At 37.3% G+C, this 23643-nt stretch overlaps 2 protein-coding genes across 2 annotated transcripts in view; both read left to right on the forward strand.

The window, feature by feature from the left end:
- LOC135743931 (macrophage mannose receptor 1-like) overlaps positions 1–4889 on the forward strand; it is a 62886-nt gene extending 57997 nt beyond the window's left edge. Inside the window, exons 27-30 of the mRNA XM_073813249.1 lie at positions 465–581; positions 661–822; positions 909–941; positions 4087–4889. Coding sequence (XP_073669350.1) covers positions 465–581; positions 661–822; positions 909–941; positions 4087–4325 — 551 coding nt within the window. The 3' untranslated portion in view covers positions 4326–4889. The remainder of the gene's footprint in view (positions 1–464; positions 582–660; positions 823–908; positions 942–4086) is intronic.
- A 5521-nt stretch (positions 4890–10410) lies between these two features.
- The window catches only part of LOC135743923 (macrophage mannose receptor 1-like), a 41198-nt gene continuing 27965 nt past the window's right edge, over positions 10411–23643 (forward strand). The window contains exons 1-16 of the mRNA XM_065261828.1: positions 10411–10600; positions 12907–13308; positions 14977–15150; positions 15254–15409; positions 15492–15605; positions 15722–15862; positions 16017–16199; positions 17496–17653; positions 19863–19976; positions 20814–20929; positions 21007–21155; positions 21765–21961; positions 22124–22242; positions 22401–22488; positions 22585–22729; positions 22953–22991. Coding sequence (XP_065117900.1) covers positions 10534–10600; positions 12907–13308; positions 14977–15150; positions 15254–15409; positions 15492–15605; positions 15722–15862; positions 16017–16199; positions 17496–17653; positions 19863–19976; positions 20814–20929; positions 21007–21155; positions 21765–21961; positions 22124–22242; positions 22401–22488; positions 22585–22729; positions 22953–22991 — 2362 coding nt within the window. The 5' untranslated portion in view covers positions 10411–10533. The remainder of the gene's footprint in view (positions 10601–12906; positions 13309–14976; positions 15151–15253; positions 15410–15491; positions 15606–15721; positions 15863–16016; positions 16200–17495; positions 17654–19862; positions 19977–20813; positions 20930–21006; positions 21156–21764; positions 21962–22123; positions 22243–22400; positions 22489–22584; positions 22730–22952; positions 22992–23643) is intronic.

Here is a 23643-nt window from a genome sequence, read left to right on the forward strand (position 1 = left end):
AAAAGTTTTCTTGGACGCGCTATGGACCGAACCAACTCTATGGGAGGGGAGGGGAAAACTCCCTCACATGGTACAACCCATGCAGAGGCTGCGCGCTGCAGTGTCAATGCGAAACGTGTAAAGTGTCATTTAAGAGAAGATAGACTCACTAACGTGACAAAGTAAAAAAAAAAAAACACTCGACCGGCCCAAAAGTGAAGCGGCCCACCGGGAATTCTCCCGGTTCTCCCGATTACCCACCCCGGGCCTGGCTCCCACGCACTACGGGGGCAGTAGGGGTGTCCCTTTTGTGTTCATCAGAACAAAGAAATGTACAGACTTGTAACAACATGAGAGTGAGAAAATTATAAGATAATTTTTATTTTTGGGGGAATTACTTTGCAAAAAAGATTCTAATATTATCAAATGTGTAGATATCAATACTCTATATCAGTTTAAAAGCAGTGATTTGTCGGTCATTTCAGGTGCATCTTTAGTGAGTATTGAGGATCCAATAGAATCACAGTTTATCCGACAAAACCTGGAGATCCTGCAGGATGAAGTCAAGTCAGTCTGGATTGGACTTCACCGCAGTCATAAGGGTCAGAACGAGCCTTCATCTTAATCAATATAACACATTTAAAATCACAGAGATATTGAACTGATGTTTGTGTGTGACAGGTGATTGGATGTGGATTGATAATACGGTTGTGGATTACACAAACTGGATACCGTGGATGGGGGATAGGGATGAACATTGTGTTGAAGTTCAATCAAACACTGGGATGTGGAGCACCAACAGCTGTGATGAACGCATAGGTTATATCTGCAAGACTGCTAAAGGTCTGACAAATACACTTACAAATAATCTGCATTAATATCACATCACCTTACTGTATGTTAATATCTACATGTGTCTTTATTAACAGTTATACCACCAACAGAGAAGCCATCAGTCTCAGGTATGATGAATATATGTTGAATATGATCTGTGAAAAGTGTTTTAGGGGTGGTTTCATAGACAGGGATTATTTTAACCCAGGACCAGGCCTTAGTTAAATTAGGAAGTATAACAAGTTTTAACAAACATGCCTTACTAAAAACATTACTGGCATCTGTTTTGAGGCAAAACAAAGGACACTGATGTATTTTAAAATATGTCAGTGCAAATTGCTTTCAGTTTGGACAGTTCGTACATTTATTTTAGTCTAGGACTAGTCTAATCCCTGTTCGGTAAACTGCCCCCTTAGGGGCCAGTCACACCAAAAGCGTTTATGGCAGTTGCAGGCGCCTTTTTTGAATGATATTCTATGGGCAGGGAGCGTTTGCGCGCTGTTTATGTCCGCCGAGCGCCTTGCAGTTTTTGCCGCCGCACGCGCCCTTGAAGGAACGCTGAGAGCGGAGAAGCGCCCGACGTCATTCGCGTCTTTACATTGTCCAATCGAATGAGGGGAGAGGCGGGCCTTACGTTGCTGCCTGTCCGCTGATCAAACTGTAAAAGAACGCGATCTCTGTAGACAGCCCAGACTTCACAAACGGCAATAAGAACACAGTGGCCAAACCTACAAACAGAAACCATAACAAAGTATTCTAACCAATAAACGACAAGAAGGATTTGGGGGTGGGGGTTGGGCGAGTTCATGAAAGCACGGAAGGGAGAGGGAGGGGAGGAGTTAGCTACGCTCCTTCTGTTTGAAAACAATTCAAACGTCAACAAAAACTAACGTCTCGCAGATTAGCTTAGAACGCCTTTAACAGAAAAAGAGCGCCCACGCTTCAATATTTGATTGACAAGACAGCTGACTCGGAGGTTGCTTAGCAATATAAAAAGCTGCGTCGCACTGCTCTTTTTTAAAAAGGCAGTGGTTCGCACCTTGCGTTTCGAAACGTTTAAAGCGTGGTTGGTGTGATTAGCCCCTTAGTGTTCATTTCTGTATTTTATTTCTGGTTTGTTGGCAACTGTAAATAAATATCAACAAATACTGACAAACCAGACTACTTGTGTAAATCATTTATTATTCTCCAGAGTTTTATCTGTTACACACTTTATAATGTTGGGTTAACAGTGCAAGATGTTTTTTAAAAAAAGGCAGCTCAAACATGCATTTAAGTCTGGGACTAGGATATACCCTGTCCGGGAAACCACCGCAATTGGTTTTATTATCTCTAATATCCATGTCAATGGTGCACAAGTGAGTACCAGGGGCCTCAATTATACAACTGTGCGTAGGATCCTTACTAAAAGTCTGCGTACGCATAAAAGCCAAAAACAGCGTACGCAAACAAATCAAGCAAAAAAACAGCAAGCATTGTTCCTTTTATAAATCACAGATCACCTGAAAGTTTTCTGAAAAATTATACTTTCACCTTCACTCTCCCCTACATAAAAAGTTCAAATATTTCAAATTACTTGAATGCCCCCAATATAAAATCTGTTAAATAAATGAATTAGATACTAAAGAGAAACCACTAATTTTTTGGCAGCATGTGATGATGTGAGGTGCTTTATTAGATCAGAATTACAGACATGTAGAGACTCTTTCTTACTCAGCATAATTTGAACGTTACAGAAACATTCTTGCCTTTCACTAGGGATGTGCATTTATGTCATTTTTCATTTCGATTTATCCATAGGTCTAAAAACGAGGACTCGATTAACTGGGGGCGGGGCGTATACGTCATGGTGAAAACACTCAATTAAAACTTAATTTTGAAGAAACTTTGATAGAAAAATGAACACATATTAGATTATTTGATGAATTAAATGTATTATACAACATGCATCTATCTGCACAAAATGCAAGACTTAAACTAAGTTATGTACTGGAGAGAATGTTTAACTCCCATTGTGTATGTGCACAATAACAGCGTGCTTTTAAACACATCCAGCCAAAGCACAAGCTTCATAATATTAAGCAGCTTTTGCTATCATTTTAGCGATTAGCTGTGTCATGTCGTCCTATCACCTGTTCTCAGTCAAGATATGCTCATATCACTCTATGGTATATTTTGACATTTGATGTTTAAATATGAGACTTTTTGCATCTGACTGACTGTATTTTCATCCTACTGAAGTGAATCCCAAAATCACGGCATCCTTTCAAACCATAGTGCCTCAGTGTGACGTGTGTTTAGCTCCACAGCATTGCGCGGTCACCGGGTTGCCGCAGCGCGGTTCTGTGTAGCTCAACACAATGTCAAACACGAACCCAGTCCAAAGGTGCTTGTAATGCTAAACAGACATCCAAATCCTGCCATAACCACAAAAAAATAAACCCACATGATCATCATTTTCGTGATTGATCATCGACGCCACGTTCGAGGACTCAAGCAATCGAGTACTTGGGCCGTCCCTACCTTTCACCTGATTTTTCAAAGTAGTGCTTATTATACTTTGTGTTTGCGACCGCTACCTTTAAGCTTGTTGTAATTGCCATCGCTCTGCTTGTTGAGAAGAGAGAACAATAAAACACGATTTTTCTGTGTATAAAAACAGATTTCCGTATTTTCTGTCCATGGTGGGATGACTTGTGATAGGGGTATGCGAGCATTGTTTGTAGATGCGCGCTTCGCCATCATCCAACATGTATCCTAGACATTAGCTTTGTTTGAGTTCATGTGGCGCCGCAAAAACCGACAGGTAGATGACATCAAAGTACCACGAGAGGTATTTGGGAAATCCTAAGGAAGTCTGCTTTCGAATCGCTCTATGCCTGCCTCTGGTTGGCCAACGATGGAAATTAAGCCAATCATCATTATTAATGTATCTACCAACACACCACGGGTGGCAACAAGCCCATCCTATAGAAAACAGAGGAAAAAAACTTGAAACATAACTGAAAACGAAGTTCAATGCAAACACTAGCAATTGAGGACAGATTTCAGTGACGGCGGGCAGACTCACATGTCAACGTGTTTGATGTGACACTACAGTAACCTAGTGAGGTGTTTAGTGACTATTTATAATATATATTTAAGCTGTCAAAATTAACGTGTTAATGCATAACGTAAATTTATTTTAACAATGTATTAACGTGCGATCAGTCATTGCGTTGAAAAAAGAACCCCCAGTGTTATCAGTAATATGTGTATAATATTGTATTGCAGATCCTAAGATGAATGAGATATCTCATGGATCAGCTGGCATTGCTGTAGGCGTCGTGTTGGTTATCATCGCTGCCGCCGGTCTTGCTGGGTTTCTGTTCTTTAAGAGAGTTCCCAGGCCTGTGATTGGACAGCGTACATTTGACAACAGACTCTATAACAAGTCTGATCTCTCACAGCCACCTACAACTATTGATAGTAAAGGACTTGTTGCCAACATTGAACAAAATGAGCACGCTTAACACAAATGACCAGTACTCTCATTGTAATGCACACAAGATTTTTTTAAACATCTTCTTTGCGCAGATTTGTCTTTTATTGAAAGATCAAGTATTGCAACAAATCAGTCGTTCAGTAAATTGAGTATCGTATATCTGGAAGGAGAATCAAAGGTTATGAGATCTTCTTATAAACTGGTTTGTGTCTGTTTTATAAGCACTGTTTTGTATATAGCATCATTTACATCATGATTAATCTCTTTACCAATAATTGAGTTTTACTGTTTCTCTGCAATTTTCTGAATTAAGAAAATGAATATTATGGGCAGTTTAGCTGGTTATTGACAGAATAATTTGTCTTGTAAAAAAATGCAAAGCCACTAAGAATGTTTTTAGTGTGGTGGCGTTTTATTAGCACTTTTTTGGGGATTTTTTTAACATAAACATGAATTTTGAATTGATTTAAAAATGAATTACTTACATATGTTTAGTCATTTTATAAACAAAGAATATTGTTACATAATGTAAAACTGGGAAAGTTTTCTGAGAAAACTTGGTGGGAATTGTGATCATGTTAACGTGAATTAAACTGTGTTTGAGTAAATGTGTCTGAGTGTCTTGCATGAACTCCTTTGTCTAGTTGATGTTTTGTTGAAAATGGATGTTTTGCACATTGTATGATTTATTGATTCTACAGTAACTTATAACTGTGTGCTTTCCTCTATAGGATTTTGCTTTGTGGACAGCAGATTTCTGTGTGTTTGTGTGTATTTGTGAATTTTTATTGTGCATAGCCTGTCAACATGTAAAAACCAAAAATCTGCATCCACTGTAAAAAAAATCCTTGTTGCACTTGAATTTGTAAGTTGAATTCACTTGAAGTCATTTCAACTTTTCTTCTTATCAGTTGCCATAACTTAAAATTAAGGTTGAATATGGTTAAGTTATTTCAACGTTTAATTTTTAATATACATCATCTCATCACTAAGTTGAAATGGAGAGGCATAGTCATTGTGCTAAATATAATCTATAGACACTTGTCCAAGCCCGGTTTACCACAATTTGGTGCCCTAGGGCAGTGGTTCCCAAACTTTTTCAGCGTGTGGCCCCCCTTGTGTACGGTGCATTCCTTCGTGGCCCCCCAAAGAAAATTTGTGACAAAAAACTGTTCTAACATTTTAATGTTTAATGTTAACATTTTAATAAAAAGGCTTTTAGTAGCCTTAATTTTTTGGTTTAATTACACAGAATTCATGATAAATTTATATATTTCATAAAATGTCATAAAACTGGGGCCCCCCTGGCACCATCTCGCGGTTGAAAACCACTATCCTAGGGTAACCACATTTGAAATGTCCCCCGACTACTTTTTTTACTAGGAGCACTGCAGCCCCTGACTGAAAATTTTAGGAGCACAAGCACACCTTAAATCAGCCTGCAATGCAATAATTCACATTTCCCCCAAATAACTGCATTACTGACAAATTCCTAGATAACAAATAGACTTATAGAGATAGTTCACCCAAAAATGCAAATTATGTCATCATTTTAAAGTTTCTTTTTCTGATGAACACAAAGGAAGATATTTTGAAAACATTTGGACACACACCACATATCACCAGTGATGTTAAATGGTGATATGAACTTGGTTATGATGATGGTGAACAAGCAACTCCAAAAACAAACACTACTGTCAGTCACAGTAATACAAAAGACACTTTCCTGATGTAAACAGTGGATGATGATAATGAAAGAGTTCATGGGAAGACGATGATAGAGAAAATCAGGTAGTTGCAACAGTACACTTTGGTGAGATCTATGTATTAACGAAACCGGACGGGGAATGAGTGAATGAGGAATTCCTTTTATACTGTCAACGGTGATTATAGGCGTTTAAGTTCAAAACGGTATGCAAAATCATGTGGTACTAAAGAGACAGCTCATATAATGGGTTTAAGTTGGAATGTTGCCTTTCATTCTGGACAGCAAGGGCAGTGACTGTCACATTGAGGGTATTTTACCGTATTAACCATGTATTTATAATGATTTCATCAGGCTCTAAAACACATCAAAAACAAACACAAAGAGTGGCCTCCTCAGCTACTGTAGTTGCAACTCTTGCATCATCAGAACAGGGTGTTTAACGCATCACCGTTTCTGTATAAAAACTTGAGTGACTGTTATTGTCATCTGAATATAATGCAAGTACTGCTTATTTCAATATAATCTCACAAAGTTCCGTGTCACAGAATTTTTTGCTAATTTTCCCTTGGCATTCTCACGGATCTCCGCATTTTTCTGTGGCCCTGCCATGAGCTGTCTTTTTCCATGGCATTCTCAGGGATTTGGTTACTCAACTGCTTTTTCCTATTTTCAAACCATTGTCGTTTCGATTTAGGGTTAGATTTGGTGTTTGTGTTAGTATGTCACTTTAAGTATTGGTTTAAACTATTTTTCTGCTTTATTCTTTTATATTTAACAAAACATTCACATAAAATGTCAAGTAAATGTACCTATTGTCAGGAAATGAACTCAGGAGTCAAGTGCAAGTTAATAATTTATTTAGAAAAGGGTATATATATAGAACTGGAGAACAAAGTCACTGGTAGATCCACACACGGCACACACCCGTTGACTCACTCTGGTGAAATCACTACTGTGGGGATGAAGCACTCCCACAGTAGGAGAGAGTGAGTCGGTGTAACACAATAGTCCAGTACAGATCCGAAGAGAGAGAGAGAGCCACCCACGCACTCCGTCGAGAACGCCAGCACAGTCACCACACGCAACAGAGGGAAGATACACGCCGCCCTGAAGGTGGATGACAGGCGGAGATGGAAGATGGAAATCCAAGTTCTCAGACGGGTAATCCACTGTGAAATCCTGATGTAGTAGAGCCACCCGGAAACCACTGGTCACCGCCTAAAAACGAAGCGAACCAGCGGTTCCGAGAAACAACAGTCGTTAAAGTCAATATAATCCACAATGGTAATGAGGTGTACTCCACTCACGGGTGATGATGCAAACTGGAGAGAAAAGGAGACAGCTGGTATACCGCCTTGAAACGAGGCGAACCAGCTGTAGCGAGAGACAAACAAAGTCAATAAATCCAATACTCCACAAGCGAGCGGTCCGGGTGAAGACGAGTCCCCGAACGCCGAAACCAAACCTGGGGTAAACAGAGGAGAAGACAGAGAGACTGACAAGACAAGGCAGGGCAGCAGGACTGTGATAAAATAATGAGCGCGCAACGAAGGACAGGACTACGTGCAATATAAAGGGAAAGGTAAACGAGACACCACCGGTGAACAATCTACTGAAACAAGGGGGCGGAGTTAGTGAACACACGAGGAACCGGCACCACAGGTAAACAACACACACACACACAGATCACACAGCCATCGATCACCCAGCAGTCATGACACCTATCCCGCAATAGTTAGTTTGTCCAGAACAAAGCATTCACATAACTCATCTGGGTAATATACTTATGCCGCAATAGCCTGTCTGGAACTGAGCGGATTTTAAACCACAATACTGTATGACACTTGCATTACTTGGGAACGGCCCCTACGCTAATAGGATTCTGTTTCTCTCTCCCTGTCTCGTTCTCGACTCCGAGGACAATGATACAAACACACCCAGTTCCTGTTGCTGTGAAGGTCATCACACCACTGATATACTGGCCGTCCTTCAAAGTGATGCCCAGCCGATGCCTGACCAACAACCACTGGCTGAACCAGTTTAATCTGCTTACCCGTTCACATACCCCGATAGTATTTATATATATAAATATATATGCATCTTTCTCAGGGTTTTTTCTCCTCCTAGGAGTTTTCCCACAGGGTTTTCTCCCAGGGTTTTTTTATCCCCTGTAGAGTCGGCCACCATTGGCCTAAATTAGAAATTTCCTGTATACGTTACATTATTACTACACTCGCTTGTACGGTCTATTCTTAGCCTCTGTATTCTGATTCTTATGTATCTATCGATTTTTCTGTTTTCCCTACATCTATTCACGTAAAGCTGCTTTGAAACAACAATTGTGAAAAGTGCTATATAAATAAAATTGAGTTGAATTGAATATTTTCTAAACTTTAAACAATTGTCGCCTGGCGTTGGAGTTAGAGTTTGGTTTGGGTAAGGATGTCATTTTATGTAAATCTAACCCTAAACCGAAGTGACAATGGTAAGAAAATAGGACAAAACAGTTGAGTAACCAATACGTGACAATGCCACGGAACATTTTTCTTCTCCCTTTGACAAAGTCAATAAAAACAGGACGTTAGAAAGTCTGATAATTTCTATTAAATATATTTTGTGTGTTAAGCAAACTCTCATGTGCTACATTTATAGTTTTTTTTCTTTGGTATGTGATTTTATGCCATTCCAGGCATAAGATTCAAAGAATCTGTGGTCCATTGGAGAGGAAACAGGATTTCCATATGACAGCGTGTCAGTGCTGTGAAGCTTGCACCTCTCATTTCCTTCTTGCTGAGCTTCATCTTCTCCAGAACTGCTATTGTGTCTCTGATCCCACAGATCAGCAGTTTCTTCACAGTTAAAACAAAGATACGAGTAAACATTTTTCTCTTCTTCTCTTTCAGACTTATCTCTTCTCTTCTCATCGTCTATTCTCTTTTCAAAAAACTCATTAAAATAGATGCAGAAGAAACGTTGGAAGCTGCTAAAGCCTGGATAACAGCGCATGATCTTCGGCTGTACCAGACGCTAGATGGCCATTGTGAAACATCCATGATGATTTCTATGATTGTAGCTCCTAACCGTTGAGCTGTACAGTGAGAGAGATTCAAAGATGGTTGTTATCACGGTCTTGCCATGAAAGATAGCCTGCGATGGCAGTGTCAGAAATTTAGCGCAATCTTGCGGTTTCATCGGACATATGTGCGGTGACGTGATTAGTTTATTTGCTAAGTTGCTGTTCCTAGGTTCTACACCGTAGCTACGTCATAGGCTATGCGTTGGTCTGTTTAGCCTGACACACATCTTGCCAAAATTTTAACAATCTGTCCATTCTATGCGGCCACAAGTGCTGTGATTGGTCCACTTAAACCCCTCCCATCAGGTAAAAAAATATTTGTCGCATTTCTTTATAGGGATTTCCACTTGCGACCCTAAGATGGGACAAGTTGAGGAATGATTTAACTCAAACTGCAACAAAAGTTGCTGTCTATTTACCTCCATCACTGCTGGTTTTCTCAAATCATACACAACAAGATGCTGCTTCTTCTTCGTTTGTGGGTTTACTGTCCAAGCTGCTGCTTCTTTGGTTGTTGCACTGCTACTGTGGGTTATATACAGCCAATTAGCGGTTGGGACGTGTGATTGCACGTCAACGTGGACGATAACGAAGAAGTTTACCATAGGACCTACACACAAATATAATGAGCCCTTTAGTAACCAATGACAAGGCAAAATGAAATGATGTATTGATCAACATGAAGGGTCACTAAAAGTTAAATATGTTTTATTGCATTAACTTAATGTAAAGACACTGCTGCAATAGTCATGCAATAATATTCTGTATTGCTGTAAATACAGGCCAGAGTAACATTTACGTAAACTACACACAAGCTCCCTGTGCAGAAGTGGCATCTATGATTCATCTTGCTGTGTTTGTTTACAACTAGTACATCCTGACAAATTTAGAAAAAACAATCGTATATAGTAGGCTACGCATCTATGAATAAACAATAAGAAAAAAAAACATCTTAAATATGACCTGTGGAAAATGATGCTGTGCTTGTGTTTAAGGTCTTTCAGTTTGACATACAGTACTCAAATACATTTTGATTTGTTTCATTTACATTACAATTACTACAATTAAAAGAGAAATATTAATTCTACACATATGTAAGACTGGGTGAGGGGTTAGGGTGCTGGTAGGGTTAAGTCAGAAATATTGTTCAGAGGCAACAACAGATAAACACGTCTTACTTTGCAAAATCACTCTCGTAGACCTCAAGCAGGCAGGAAGTCCATCTCAGCAGAATGTGACGGTTAACATAAGATTAATGACAGTTTCATCCTGTTCCCATGGTGATAAAATAGCATTGAGCTGTCATTAAGGTGACCAGACAACATTTATACCTTCAATATATTCTTTCAACCAACTTCTGACCACATGACAGGATAGAAACTTTAACAAGAGTGTATATACGCGTGTCACTCCTCAAACACACGCTGGATTTCTTCATTTGTGGATCTGAAAATGTTTCGTCTTCAGCTGTTTGTTTTGATTTGTTTGTATGTTGCAGTACAGCCGTCCAGTCAAACAGGTATGTCACCGGTTTAACAGCGTTTTCAACATTTGTTTCATATGTCAATTTCTTGAAGCTAACTTGTATCGTTTTCCATTTTGTTTCACTTAACAACAGAATAACACTTAATAATCACACAAATATACTACTATATACATTTATATGTATATATAATTCTACTATATACATATTTAAAAAAAACATTTTACATGTGTATATAGTATATATGGTTAAAAGTCCAATTTTATAAGTTGTAGCAACATAATATTGACATGCAAATCTGAGTTGATTAAACGAAAATGTAAGGCAGCAAATAATTTATATATATTCAGATTTTGATTTATTTTAAATTATATACATAAAAATATGCATTTATTTAAACATATGTGTGTTTTTACACTACCGGTTACAAATCTTAAAAATCTTTTAATCTGAAGGTGTATGGTTAAATGCTTGTAAAAACAGATTATTTTTGTTATTAAAATATGATTTTTTAAAATAGCTTTTAAATAGATGACTTTGACTAAATATTGAAGGAAAAGCAACCAATAAGAGCCCAGATTAAATGTGAACTCCTTTGATATATTTTTTAATTCATTCTAAGGTGAAACTTCAAAATAGCTTCTTGACACATGAACAGTTTTGTAATTCCTATGCAAAGGGTGACTGCAGTTCAGGTGATAAAATATAACAAAGTTTTTTTTTTCATTTAGGGTACTTTTATTCACAAACATAATTTTCAGTTGTGTTATGCCAAAGTTTGGACAAATTTATTTTTTTAATGTTGAAAAATGTATCAAAAAAAGAACAAGTGAGTGTTCCAAAACTTTTGACCGGTAGTGTGTGCGTGTGTGTGTATATAATATATGTATGGTTTGAGATTCTTTTTCACCTGCTTTCATTTCTTATCTCAAATAGATCTGAATGATGAATATTCTTGATAAGTTACAGTTAGTAGAAACACCCAAACATTGGCGGTTAGTGGTCATCTAGGAGTAAGGACTCAACACTCCAAGTTCCAAGATAGCTCAATAAAGATCAGAGATTAAACAGAATAAAAAAACTTGCATTCAAAAGTTATTTGTAGAACCCACATTGGTAAATGGTAAATGGACTGCATTTATATAGCGCTTTTTAACAGACCTATGGCCATCCAAAGCGTTTTAAAAGTTGCCTCACATTCACCCATTCATTCACTCACTCACTCACTTATTCATACTTCGACGGCGGTGTCATGCAAGGCGCCATCCAGGTAACAATTTAAAATAACAGTACAGGAAAAATCATGTACCTAAACTAATAATAATTTTAATATGAACTAATGATGAGTAAAGCCATGGACTAATCAAGAACTAACCATATGTTATTAGTCATATATTCATGTATGAATAAAAGCAACCTTAACTACAGGTTAATACATGTTCGGCTAACCCAAATCAAACAAGAACAAAAATAACTTTTTTATGCTTAATGTTTGTAAAGCAAAAGTGTTTTTATAAATTTGCCCCTGGAGCTAAATTACAAACATCATTAAAATGGCACTGGATTTCTTGCAATATTTACAGTCAACCTTATCTAGCGTAACACATTCATAATTAAAATGAGTAATTTATTTTGAGTGATTCCACTGCTGTCATTAAAGGGATTACATTCTGTCATCATTTACTCATTATAAAGTTGTTACAAACCTGTATAATTTTCTTTGTTTTGCTGAACACAAATGAAGATAGTTGTAGAAAAGCAGAAAACAGTAGCACCAGTGGTTTTATAGTATAGGAGAGCAAACACTATGAAAGTCAATGGTGCTCATTAAACACTGTGGTTTCAGAAATTGCCCAAAATATCTTTCTTTGTGTTCAGTACAACAACAATGTATACATGTCTGTATCGACTTGTGTGTGATAAAATAATGACATAATTTTCATTTTTGGGTGAATTTTCTCTTTAATGGAAGCAGTGGAATCACAAAAAAATTAATTAAGAGAAAATGACTAATTTTAATTATGAATGCATCAAAGTAAGTTTGGTGAGGTTGACGGTAAAGTTATTTTTGTTCTTCTAGAGCATTTTTTATTTGGGTTACCCAAAGTGTTAATACATTAACTACCTGTAACAAACAAAAATGTATTAACCTGTAGTTAAGGTTGCTGTTATGCATGCATGGATCCTTATGACTCATGACATATTTATGATTAGTTAGTTTTGATTATTCATGTAGAGTTATTGTAAAGTGTTATCAAAAATGTTTCTTTTAAGGCATTTGTTGTATTAGGTGGTGTATTTTTGAATATCTTTGACATTGTCTGATATCTATTTTTCTTTAGACGACAGCTCTTTTCTCATCTACAATGAGGATCACAACAGATGTGTGAATGTCATCAGTGCCAATGTTGTACAGACGGCAGCGTGTGATGTATCTTCTGATGCTCAGCGTTTCCGATGGGTTTCTTCTTCAAGAATTATCAGCGTCTCTCTTAAACTCTGTTTGGGAGTTCAAAACGTTAAAGACTGGGAGAAAGTGATCCTTCTGCCCTGTAAAGAGCTCAGTCCTCTACAGACCTGGGAATGTAAGAATGAGACCTTGTTTGGCTTAAAGGGACAATCGTTACATCTGAACTACGGCAATCGAGGGGAGAAAAATATGATGCTGTATAAGGGAAATGGAACTTGGAGTCGCTGGCAGGTTCATGGGACTAAAGAAGATTTATGTTCTCGTGGATATCAAGGTACAAGCAAACATTTGCAGTTTTAATAGATGCATACAAATTTTAGAAAGCTATTAAAAAAGTAGCAAAAATGTCACATTACAGGTATATAGTATGGTGCTATAGATAACTTCAAAGTTTAAAATCTGGATTAAAGTAGATGACAGCAGTTGTTATGTTCAAAATGTTAAATATACTAGCCTAGAAATCTAGACGCACCCTAGCGGCCGCAAAATATATTTGCTGCCAGGGTTTAGTCTAGGCACTCACAATACACTTAACCGGTCCAAAAACCAAAATTTGGTCAGGCCAATCACATCGTGTGTAGCGTCTGTGGGGCGGGCTTAACATGATGACGACAGAGCTGCAACGGTTCTTACTTGAAAACAGAGAATGGCTGCTGCTGGCGAACAGCTATCTTTTGAAGCGGCTTTGGCCGCGACTCTGGAGGACTTAGACTTATGTTTTTCTTTGAGAGAAGAGCAAATAAACCCTACTGAAGTCCTTTTTAAGCAAGAAAGATGTGTTTGGAGTTTTGCCGACTGGTTACGGTAACTACGTCACCTTCTTCGTTGCTCTGATCCGTCATAGCGCTATCCTATTGCGTGGAGAGGCATTATGAGGGACAACCTTATATCCCGCCCCTTGCATTGAGCCGTTTGTGTGAAGAGTTGCCAGACCTTACATCTTGATGTAGGTCTGGCTAACCAGGCTATAAATATACACCACCAGTCAAACATTTGGACACACACCACTGAATTTATAATTCTACTGATCTAAAACTGTCATCCTTAAAGGCTTGAAATGAGGTTTGTTTAGATTTTGTTTTATTTGTTTTTACATTAAACTTCTGATAACTAAATAACTAAAAGTACACAGTACTAATATTGTTAATTACACACACAGAATCTTTGGTAAAATCATACATTGTCTAATAAATGTTTATAATAATACAACATAAAGAATATCACAGCAAAACCATCACTGCTGGGTGTGTATATTGTCCCAATCTTACAGAGTGTTAAAAAATAACACTAAAGCAGTGTTAAAAGCTGCAATCTGTGACTTTATCCTCTCGATCACCATCTCTGTTTGAAACCTAAATTTGTATTGTACATCTTACTTGTAGAGTTATTTTCTTAACTTAGGTTTATATGTTGGCTATTTTAGTTAAAGTGACAATTATGGTGATCAGTATTTTTTTGAGTTGAACTTGACTCTTAACTTGTTCGTTTTTTACTGCTATAACTTTGTGTGTTTAAGACATGTTTGTTATGGCAGAGAAAAGACAATAGTAAAACTTTTTGGTGGTGGTAATGGTTACAGTATAAGGGGATTTTGTCACAGTAGATCATAATATCCTGATTACATGCCTTGAACAATATGTTGGTATTAAGAGTAATGCACTGGGACGGTTCAGATCTTACTTGACTGATAGAACATTCTCAGTTTATTTTGGAGTCTTTGTCTCCTCAAGAGCTTTTTCTGAGTTTGGGGTCCCCCATGGCTCCATTTTGGGGCCCATTCTATTTTCTCTGTATATGCTCTGTTTGGGACATATTCTCAGAAAATATGATATTTTATTTAATTGATATGCAGACGACATGCAAATCTATCTGCCTTTGAAACAGAGTCGCAACCCATAAGTGAAGATTTTCTCTCACTTTCCTCTAATTTTGTGTCCTGTAGAGATTTTTACTCTGCGTGGGAATTCATTTGGAAAGCCATGTCAGTTTCCCTTTAAGTTTAATGACAAGTGGTACGCTGAGTGCACCACAGACGGAAGATCAGATGGCAAACCGTGGTGTTCAACTGAGACAAATTATAATACGGACAAGAAATGGGGCATCTGTCCAACCAAAGGTAAGACCATAAATAAAATGCAGCAAATATAACAATAAAATGCATGCGAAAGCACATAAAGCTTTTAAAGCTGATTATAATTTAAATTATTGATTGACTCAAGGCGTCTCAGGGTGGGACAGTGATCCAGTAACTGGTGTATTATATCAGAGAAACACACAATCAGCACTGACCTGGCATCAAGCTCGAGCCAGCTGCCAACAACAAGATGCAGATCTTCTCAGTATATCAGAACTACATGAACAGTCTTATATATCAGGTACACAGATCCCACTATTATCCTAAACTAAAATGATTTCATTCACTAAACAAAGCAGAATTTCATGAACTTTATATTCCAGGCTTGACAGATCTCTTGGGTTCAGCTTTATGGATCGGACTCAACAGTCTTGACTTTGAGAGTGGATGGCAGTGGAGTAATGGAAACCCCTTCAGATATCTCAACTGGGCTCCAGGTATCTAAAATTCATGTGTATAAACTGTATAAAGAAAACACGGTGAACTTTACACATCTCAATGGTTTAGATGTAAATGTTTTTATTGTTTGAATGTCATCTTTATATTTTTGTAGGTAATCCCTCTCTGGAGCCGGGCCTTAACTGTGCTGCATTAAACGCTGGTAAAGCATCCAAGTGGGAAAGTTTGGCCTGCAGCAAGAAGTTAGGTCACATTTGCCGCAAGGGAAACTCAACAGATATCACACCTTCAACAGGTACAACATGTATGCGCGCAGACACACACACACACACACACACACACACACACACACACACACACACACACACACACACACACACACACACAAAGAGAGAGAGAGAGCACATATTCAGTCAATGTTATATTTTTTATCTCTCTCTCTCTATCAGGTAAAGATCAGCCTAGCTTCTGTCCAGTGGCGTGGGTGCCATACGCCGGTCACTGTTATAATCTGCAGCGCACTAAGAAGACGTGGAGTGATGCTTTGGCCGAGTGTCACAGAGAAAGATCAGATCTGGCCAGCATACACAACATAGAAGAACACAGTTTCATCATATCTCAGACTGGATACAGTACGTTTGTCACACGCACGCACGCACGCACGCACGCACGCACGCACGCACGCACACACACACACACACACACACACACACACACACACACCAATCAATCCAAAAAACACACATCTTTATTCTGTCAATTGCTGGACAGGTGTCAAGTTATAGAAGTAATAACAATTTAAATAACCTTTAGCATCTTATTTCTTTTATAAATCTAGTGTTTTCTTAATAACTTTTACATTTTTTCAATCAATTTCAATGATTTTTTATCTGTTTGGAGTACATCAATTGTGTGTTTAGTCTACAGTTGCTAAGAATCTCGAATGCAGACTGTCGCTCTTTGATTTGCTGATTTTGCTAAAAGCACAAGAAAACTAAATGTTAACACTAAATTATTATTATTTTTATATAACTCTTCTTTCAGCTTCTGTACAATAAGTTAACCAGCTAACCAGAACTACAGTAAGACGGACAATTTAATATAACTCTAATACATGTTTCAATTTCATAAAAAAACAACAACATCTAAACATTGTGCATTATCATTCATAGCTAAATATCGATATCTCTAGCTATTAATAGTCTGCCTTTAGTTGCCAATTATATCAAAATAATGTTATAATAATCAAACACAACGAGAAACAACTGTCCATTCTTGCGAGGTGTGGGGTGGTTTGTACACGACATAATTTCTTTTTGACATGTAAACGCATGGAGGTAGCGGTGCGCTTTACATGTCGTTTGACATGTATCAAAATGAACTGCTGCACCAAAAGTTTGGGTCTGAGTTTTTATGAAGGACTGAGGTCATATTCAGCTTGTTCCTTTTCTGGTTCACTTTAAGTGAACTGGGTTTGGATCTTTTAAAACGAACTATATGTGAAAACACAGCATGTGATTTGTAACTTTGTGTAGTCTTCGTGTTAAGTTTGGTCAAAATGTTATACTCGTTTCGTCGTCTGAGAATGTAAACAGAAAACTTATGAAGCACAACAGCTTGTTGTGAGGAAAACCCAATGCCACGCGGTTGTGTGAGTACAATACCACAATCCATTGCAACAATATGGCGCCTGTATGTGTGTGGCCTCAAGAATGACTTGCAAATGCTCAAGTGGAAATCAAGATTTTCTGCAGTAAATATTGATGGGTCGTTTATTTTGCACATTGTTTAACTGAGAAAGATACGATAAACACAAAATTTGACTGATTTATTATCAAAATAGTTGTTATTGTTGCACCTCTAATAATTCAGTAATAATAAATAAATCAGTTGGTGGTATAAAATTGAGTGTTGTTGTTGTTGTGTAGTGTCGTCTGATGAACTCTGGATTGGTCTTAATGATCAAAGGACTCAGAATCTGTTCGAGTGGTCAGATAGATCACGTGTCACCTTCACTAAATGGTTTGTAGGAGAACCTTCACACATCACAAATCGATTGGAGGATTGTGTTCTTATCAAAGGAAAGGTGGGTAGTTTTTAACTGTTTTTTTTTACTCTTCATTCTCTTTATTTTCCTAAACGACAGGACGTGATGATCCCCACATCGATTGGATGTAAAGAACCAGTTTAACATCTGTCAATAATGCCATTCTTTCGTTAACCACAATTTTTTATATTATTATTTTTATATATTATTATTATTATTATCCACTATTTGAATAGTTTTTGCAGCAGCCCTATTAGAATAGCACCAAATGTGTTTCATTTAGGTCTCTTCCACTCTGTATGTGAAATATTGAAAAAAAGATGTGGACTTATAAATAGAGCCTGCATCCAAAGTCGCATACTCTCTTGAGTATATATTTATTTTGAACAAGTAAACACTTAACAAGCTATATAGTATAACTAAGATGTAATAGTAATACATAGATGTAATAGTATGAATGAAATCCGGACATACTAAATTTATCCCCTTGTCATCTCCATTCATAAATCCTCTCCCATGGCCTCATGGAGTAGTAAAGTGTCCGAACGCACACTTCAGAATCCAGCTGAAAGAACTAGGTCATCCAGGTAGCTTTCACATAGTCTTTCATGATTATGGTGTATTTTGACATACACAGCAAAATCATCAGAGTTAAATGAACACTGCTGGGTGTGTTCCCAATCTTACAGAGTGTTAAAAAGTAACACTTAAGCAGAGTTAAAAGCTGCAATCTCTAACCTTATTCTTTCTAAATATGAAACTGCATCTTATTTTCTTAACTAAGGTTTAGATGTTGGCTGTTGCCATTTAAAGTCACAATTATGGTGATCAGTGTTTGTTTTAGTTGAAATTGCCTCTTAGCCTGTTAGGTTTTTTATTGTATAACTTTGTATTTAAGACATGTTTGTTATGGCAGAGAAAAGACAATAGTGCAACTCGTTGGTAGTGGTTTGTACATAAAGTCTAGACATCATCATTTAGAAAACAGATGTATTAATTTAGTGTTTGCTCACTCTACCGTTCAAGGTCCAGAACTCTCATAGCAGTTTGTCATTCTGAAGGATTTTGAAAGATTGTGCACAAACAAAAATTAACCGCATTGTAAATTAGACACATGAATATCAATGATCAGGGTATGAATCTCAACAGTGGTGACAAAGAAAATAGTCAAAATTTTCATTATTATGAGAATTCTGGATCTCACACTGTAGTATCACACCATTGACAAAAAAGATACTTCTGATAAGTGTGCAAACACAAAATTAATAAATCGATTTTCTAGATGACGACGTTAGACATTAGAATTGTTGTCATTTCTTGACACAACAAGCATGTTTTAAACACACAAAGTTATAGCAGTTAGAAAAAAAAAAACGAACAAGCTAAAAGTCAAGTCCAGCTAAAACAAAGACTGATCACCATAATGGTGACTTTACATGGACACGCCAACATATAAACCTAAGTTAAGAAAATAACTCTGTTGCATCTTAGATGTAAGATGCAATTTTAGGATTCCAACAGAGGTGGTGAGAGAGAGGATAGAGTTACAGATTGCAGCTTTTAACTCTGCTTCAGTGTTAAAGGAGTGTTCATTTAGATTTTGCTGTACTTATTTGGTCACATACTGTTTCTCACTTGCTATGTAGTAAGAAAGTATGCGGTTTTGGATGCATGCGCGGACTAATAAAAACAGGCCCGTCAAAAATCTCCTACTTCAATACTTAATAGTGGGCTAAAATTAGTAGGTGAAGCAAGAGCAGTAGGCTATGTTGGAATTAGTCCTGGATGACCTACTACTTTTTGCAAGATTTTTATGTATGCATTTGATGGACACTTTACTATTCTGTGAGCTCCCCGGCATAAGAGTCACGCTACAAAGAAGAGAGAGGAGATACGTTGAGACATTCAAATGTAAATGAATAAGGGAAACGGTTGAAGTACATCTGAAATTCATTCACACTACCCATATTCATACTATATAGAACGTACTGTTTTACAGTCGAGTGCGTACTTCATCTGATTCAATACATACTTTCACAGTATGGGATTTTAGACGTAGGGAATCATTGCAACACCAAACTCACTCTAATCTCCAGCTCTAGAGGTTTACTACTGACCTCTAGCGGTAGCAGCCAACATTACACATTTATTTTTACAACAGTACTGTAGACATTTGTGCATTGTGTTTATTTTAACTATAGTAATTACTACCTAGTTATGTTATGATGGTTTTGTGTGTGTGTAATAGGAGGGAAAGTGGTCAGATCATCTGTGTGAGTCAGCTCATGGTTACATCTGCAAGAAGAAAGCTTCCATTAAACCTGAAGGATCTCAAGAGGTCATCAGTCCTGGATGTCCAGCTGTGAGTCTGCATCACCTCATACTCTTTATTATACTTCAATAAACAAACATAACATAATAAAGATCAACTAATCAACAACAATAAAGTCACACAATAAACATACTGAAAAGAAGGGATAAAAGCCAAATGTAACGTCAATTTGATTTTGTGCATCTGACACATTTTCTTGTAAATAAGCATTAGGCTTGTACATTTTTTATCAGCACCCATACATTAGGTGGCGCTGTGGTCTATGTGACTGCCACCCTCAGGTTGTATTCAGGTCCTCACAGGTACTCACAAGAGATTCGAGTCTCACTTTCCGGGGACTTTGCTAAAAATGTATGTGGCGTTTAGCAAATTCTGCCAACAAAATGGTATTTCTAAATGGCCTGACACTGGGAATGAAGCTAAGGTATTTGATGTAACGATAATTCACGTCACACACTAATAATACCTGTGCGATGTTGATTCTGAATCACAAAGGTAATTTAATGCACAGCTCTTTCATGTAGCTACTACGGCTATTTAATTGGCATGACAGCGCAATTTATTAAGAAGCATAGCAAGCAGAATCACACGATTAATCGTTACACCCCTATTGATGACCATGTACTGTAATACATGCTGAGAGCATTTGGTGGTTATCATCATCTCATTTTTCAAAGAGGTGGCGTTTGGTGGCTTTTGTATCCTAGCTCCTTAATTGTAATGTATCTTCAATCTATTTGTTAATATATTTTAACAGTTTGTGTTTTGTGTCTATGTGGTCATGAAAGTTATGAAGTGTTGTGTAAATATACAGATATCAATTATATTTAAGGGACATTTGGTGATGGTGAGAATGTCTTTTCACAGGGTTGGTTTAGGTTTGGCTATTACTGTTATAGCGTTGCCATAGAAACCAAAACTTTTGATGATGCCAAACTGACGTGTGAGCAGACCAAAGCTAACCTGGTTGATGTTGCCAGCAGGTGAGTAGATGATATTTAGTAATACTTTACTAAATTACAGTGAGATGAATAATACAATGTGATATCTTTGCTATTAGATATGAGAATGCGTTTCTCATCAGTCTGGTTGGTCTTCGACCTGAGAAATATTTCTGGATTGGTTTGTCTAATACTCATCAGAATGAGCGATTCCAGTGGATCAATGGGAATAAAGTCAAGTTTACACACTTTAATGTAGGCATGCCAGGTATGTTGATGAGTTTTATTGTATTCGGTCTGTGTGACATCAATCAAAGTCTTATCTCTTGACTCCGGGGTTTCTGTCATTTTAATCTTTTTGGACTTGAGTGGGAATATGAGCATATCACCCTGATTTTAATGTCTCTTAATTGGCTTCCAGTGTTTTACAGAATATACATGAAAATATTGTTATTCGTTTTAAAATCACTAAACGGTTTGGCACCTTCATATCTTACCAAACTTGTAAATGTTTATCAACCTGGGAGGTCTCTAAGGTCCACGAGTAATCAAAATCTGCTCCAGCCTTGCTGTCGCTTGAAATCAAGAGGGGACCACGCTTTCACTGTTGTTGGCCCTCTGCTTTGGAATAGCCTTTCTTTGTCCTTGAGATCTCTATCCTCCTTATATGAGTTTAAATGTAAACTAATGTTGTATCTTTTGGAGCGTGCATTTTCTTAAATTTTTTATGTCTTTTCTGCAGTCGGAATGATGTGTGTATTTTCTTTTTTTTTTAATACTATGTGAAGCACAGTGGTCAACATCTGTTGTGTTTACTCCTGCTATAAAAAAATTGACAAGAGTTTAACTTCTCACGTCTTTGTATTTTCAAACTCAGATAAGCACCGAGGTTGTGTAGCAATGTTAACAGGAACTTCAGCAGGATTATGGGATGTATTGGCCTGTAACACTAAACAGAAATACATCTGTAAGAAAATGGCAGAAGGAGTCACTACAACCCCAGAGCCTCCGGCCACACGACCCCCCAGCTGCCCGGATAATTGGACTAAAAAAGATCCAGGAAGTTGTATTCAGGTAAATGTGAAGACACACGATTCTCCTGAATCACTGAGTCTCTGTAATCACTGAGTCTCTGTAACAGCTCAAACCAGAAGCAATATTATGATCTTTATGTTGAGATGTACAGCTAGGTTTGTTCAGGACAATCAAAGTTTTCATACTGTATGTATTTCTTAGGTCTACAGAAAGCCAAAGGATGAGAAGAAGACTTGGTTTGAAGCGCGTGACTTCTGTCGAGCTGTTGGTGGTGATTTAGTGAGCTTTCATTCAGAAAATGAAATTAATGTGGTACCATCGTAAGTCATCACAACTGCTTAAGTACTTGAGTTGAAATAATAAGATTACAATTTTTATGTAAAAGTTCAACTCTGACCCATTTTATACTTAGATATTTACGTTTGAACTCTTATGCTTCACCTTTCTTCTCAAAACAATAATCACTGTCATCTTTAAGCACAAGGTATTCAAGCTCAAACACGGCATGGATCGGCTTCACTTCATTGGACAGTAATTCTGGTTTTGTGTGGTCAGATCAAACTCCTGTGAGTGATTTCTCATTACTCTCTGTCTATTTGTGTTGATTCATCAAGGCTTTTCCTTCTAATTATTTTACATTTTGTATTTTGTTTCTGTTTTAGTCCGATTATGAGAACTGGGGCTCCGGTGAACCAAACAACTATAATAATGAGGAACACTGTGCAGAATCTGCCTTTTATTATGGACGCAAGTGGAATGATCGTGATTGTGATGCTTATAATGATTGGATCTGTCAGATTCCTATAGGTACACATGCAGATATACACATATGTACAGAATTCAGCACTTACTCTAAGACACATGTGGGGAATGGGATGTTTGAATGTCTTTGCATTAGATTACAACATTGCTCTGAACTTCACTATTTTGAACCAAATATGTTTGAGCAAATGATATCAAGGAGATTTTTAAGTGGGTGTATGATTGTTTTAGAATTTTAAAACCTTGAAAAACTTTGTTCTTGTAACAGGCGTAACTCCAAAATCCCCTCCGGCATCAGTCATTCAAGGTAAAGATTCATTTGTGTGTTATACAACACATTTATCTGTTTTTCATGTAGCTCTACTTGAGATCTGTAGCAGACTAATGTTTTAAAGGGGTAGTTCAGCCAAAAATGGAAATAACCAAATAATTAACTCACCCCAACGATTACCTTTTCTCAGACAAACACAATCGGAGTTATATTAGAAAAAAAAAATTCTCACAAAAATTGATGCAAAAATAATAATATTTAAATCTTTACAAACTAAAATAACTAGCTTCTGGTAATAACCAGTGAGTGTTCAAAAGAGAGTGCGTGTCCAGCATTTGACGTAAGATGTAGTCGCTGGAAACGCACTCTCTTATGAACACGCATCGGCCATTACCGGAAGCTAGTTATTTTAGTTTGTCCGCAGGTGTACTACTTTAAATATGAATATTTTTCTTACAAAATTGCATCAATTACCCTCAGAAGGCCCTTATTAACTCTTTCCCCACCAGCGTGTTTTTTTGCCTTCCAGAAGTTTTTCTTCTTTAAATATATAAACATACAGTTACATACAAATGAAAGAACAGACCCTCTGCTTTCAACAACAACAAAAAAAGTTTAATCCTGTCTTCATTTGTTCTCTTTATATCACCACTCAAAAATGGGTAGGTGTCTTCAAAAATACCCAATT

The sequence above is a fragment of the Paramisgurnus dabryanus genome, chromosome 2, assembly GCF_030506205.2.
Source record: "Paramisgurnus dabryanus chromosome 2, PD_genome_1.1, whole genome shotgun sequence".
NCBI classification, from domain to species: Eukaryota; Metazoa; Chordata; class Actinopteri; order Cypriniformes; family Cobitidae; genus Paramisgurnus; species Paramisgurnus dabryanus.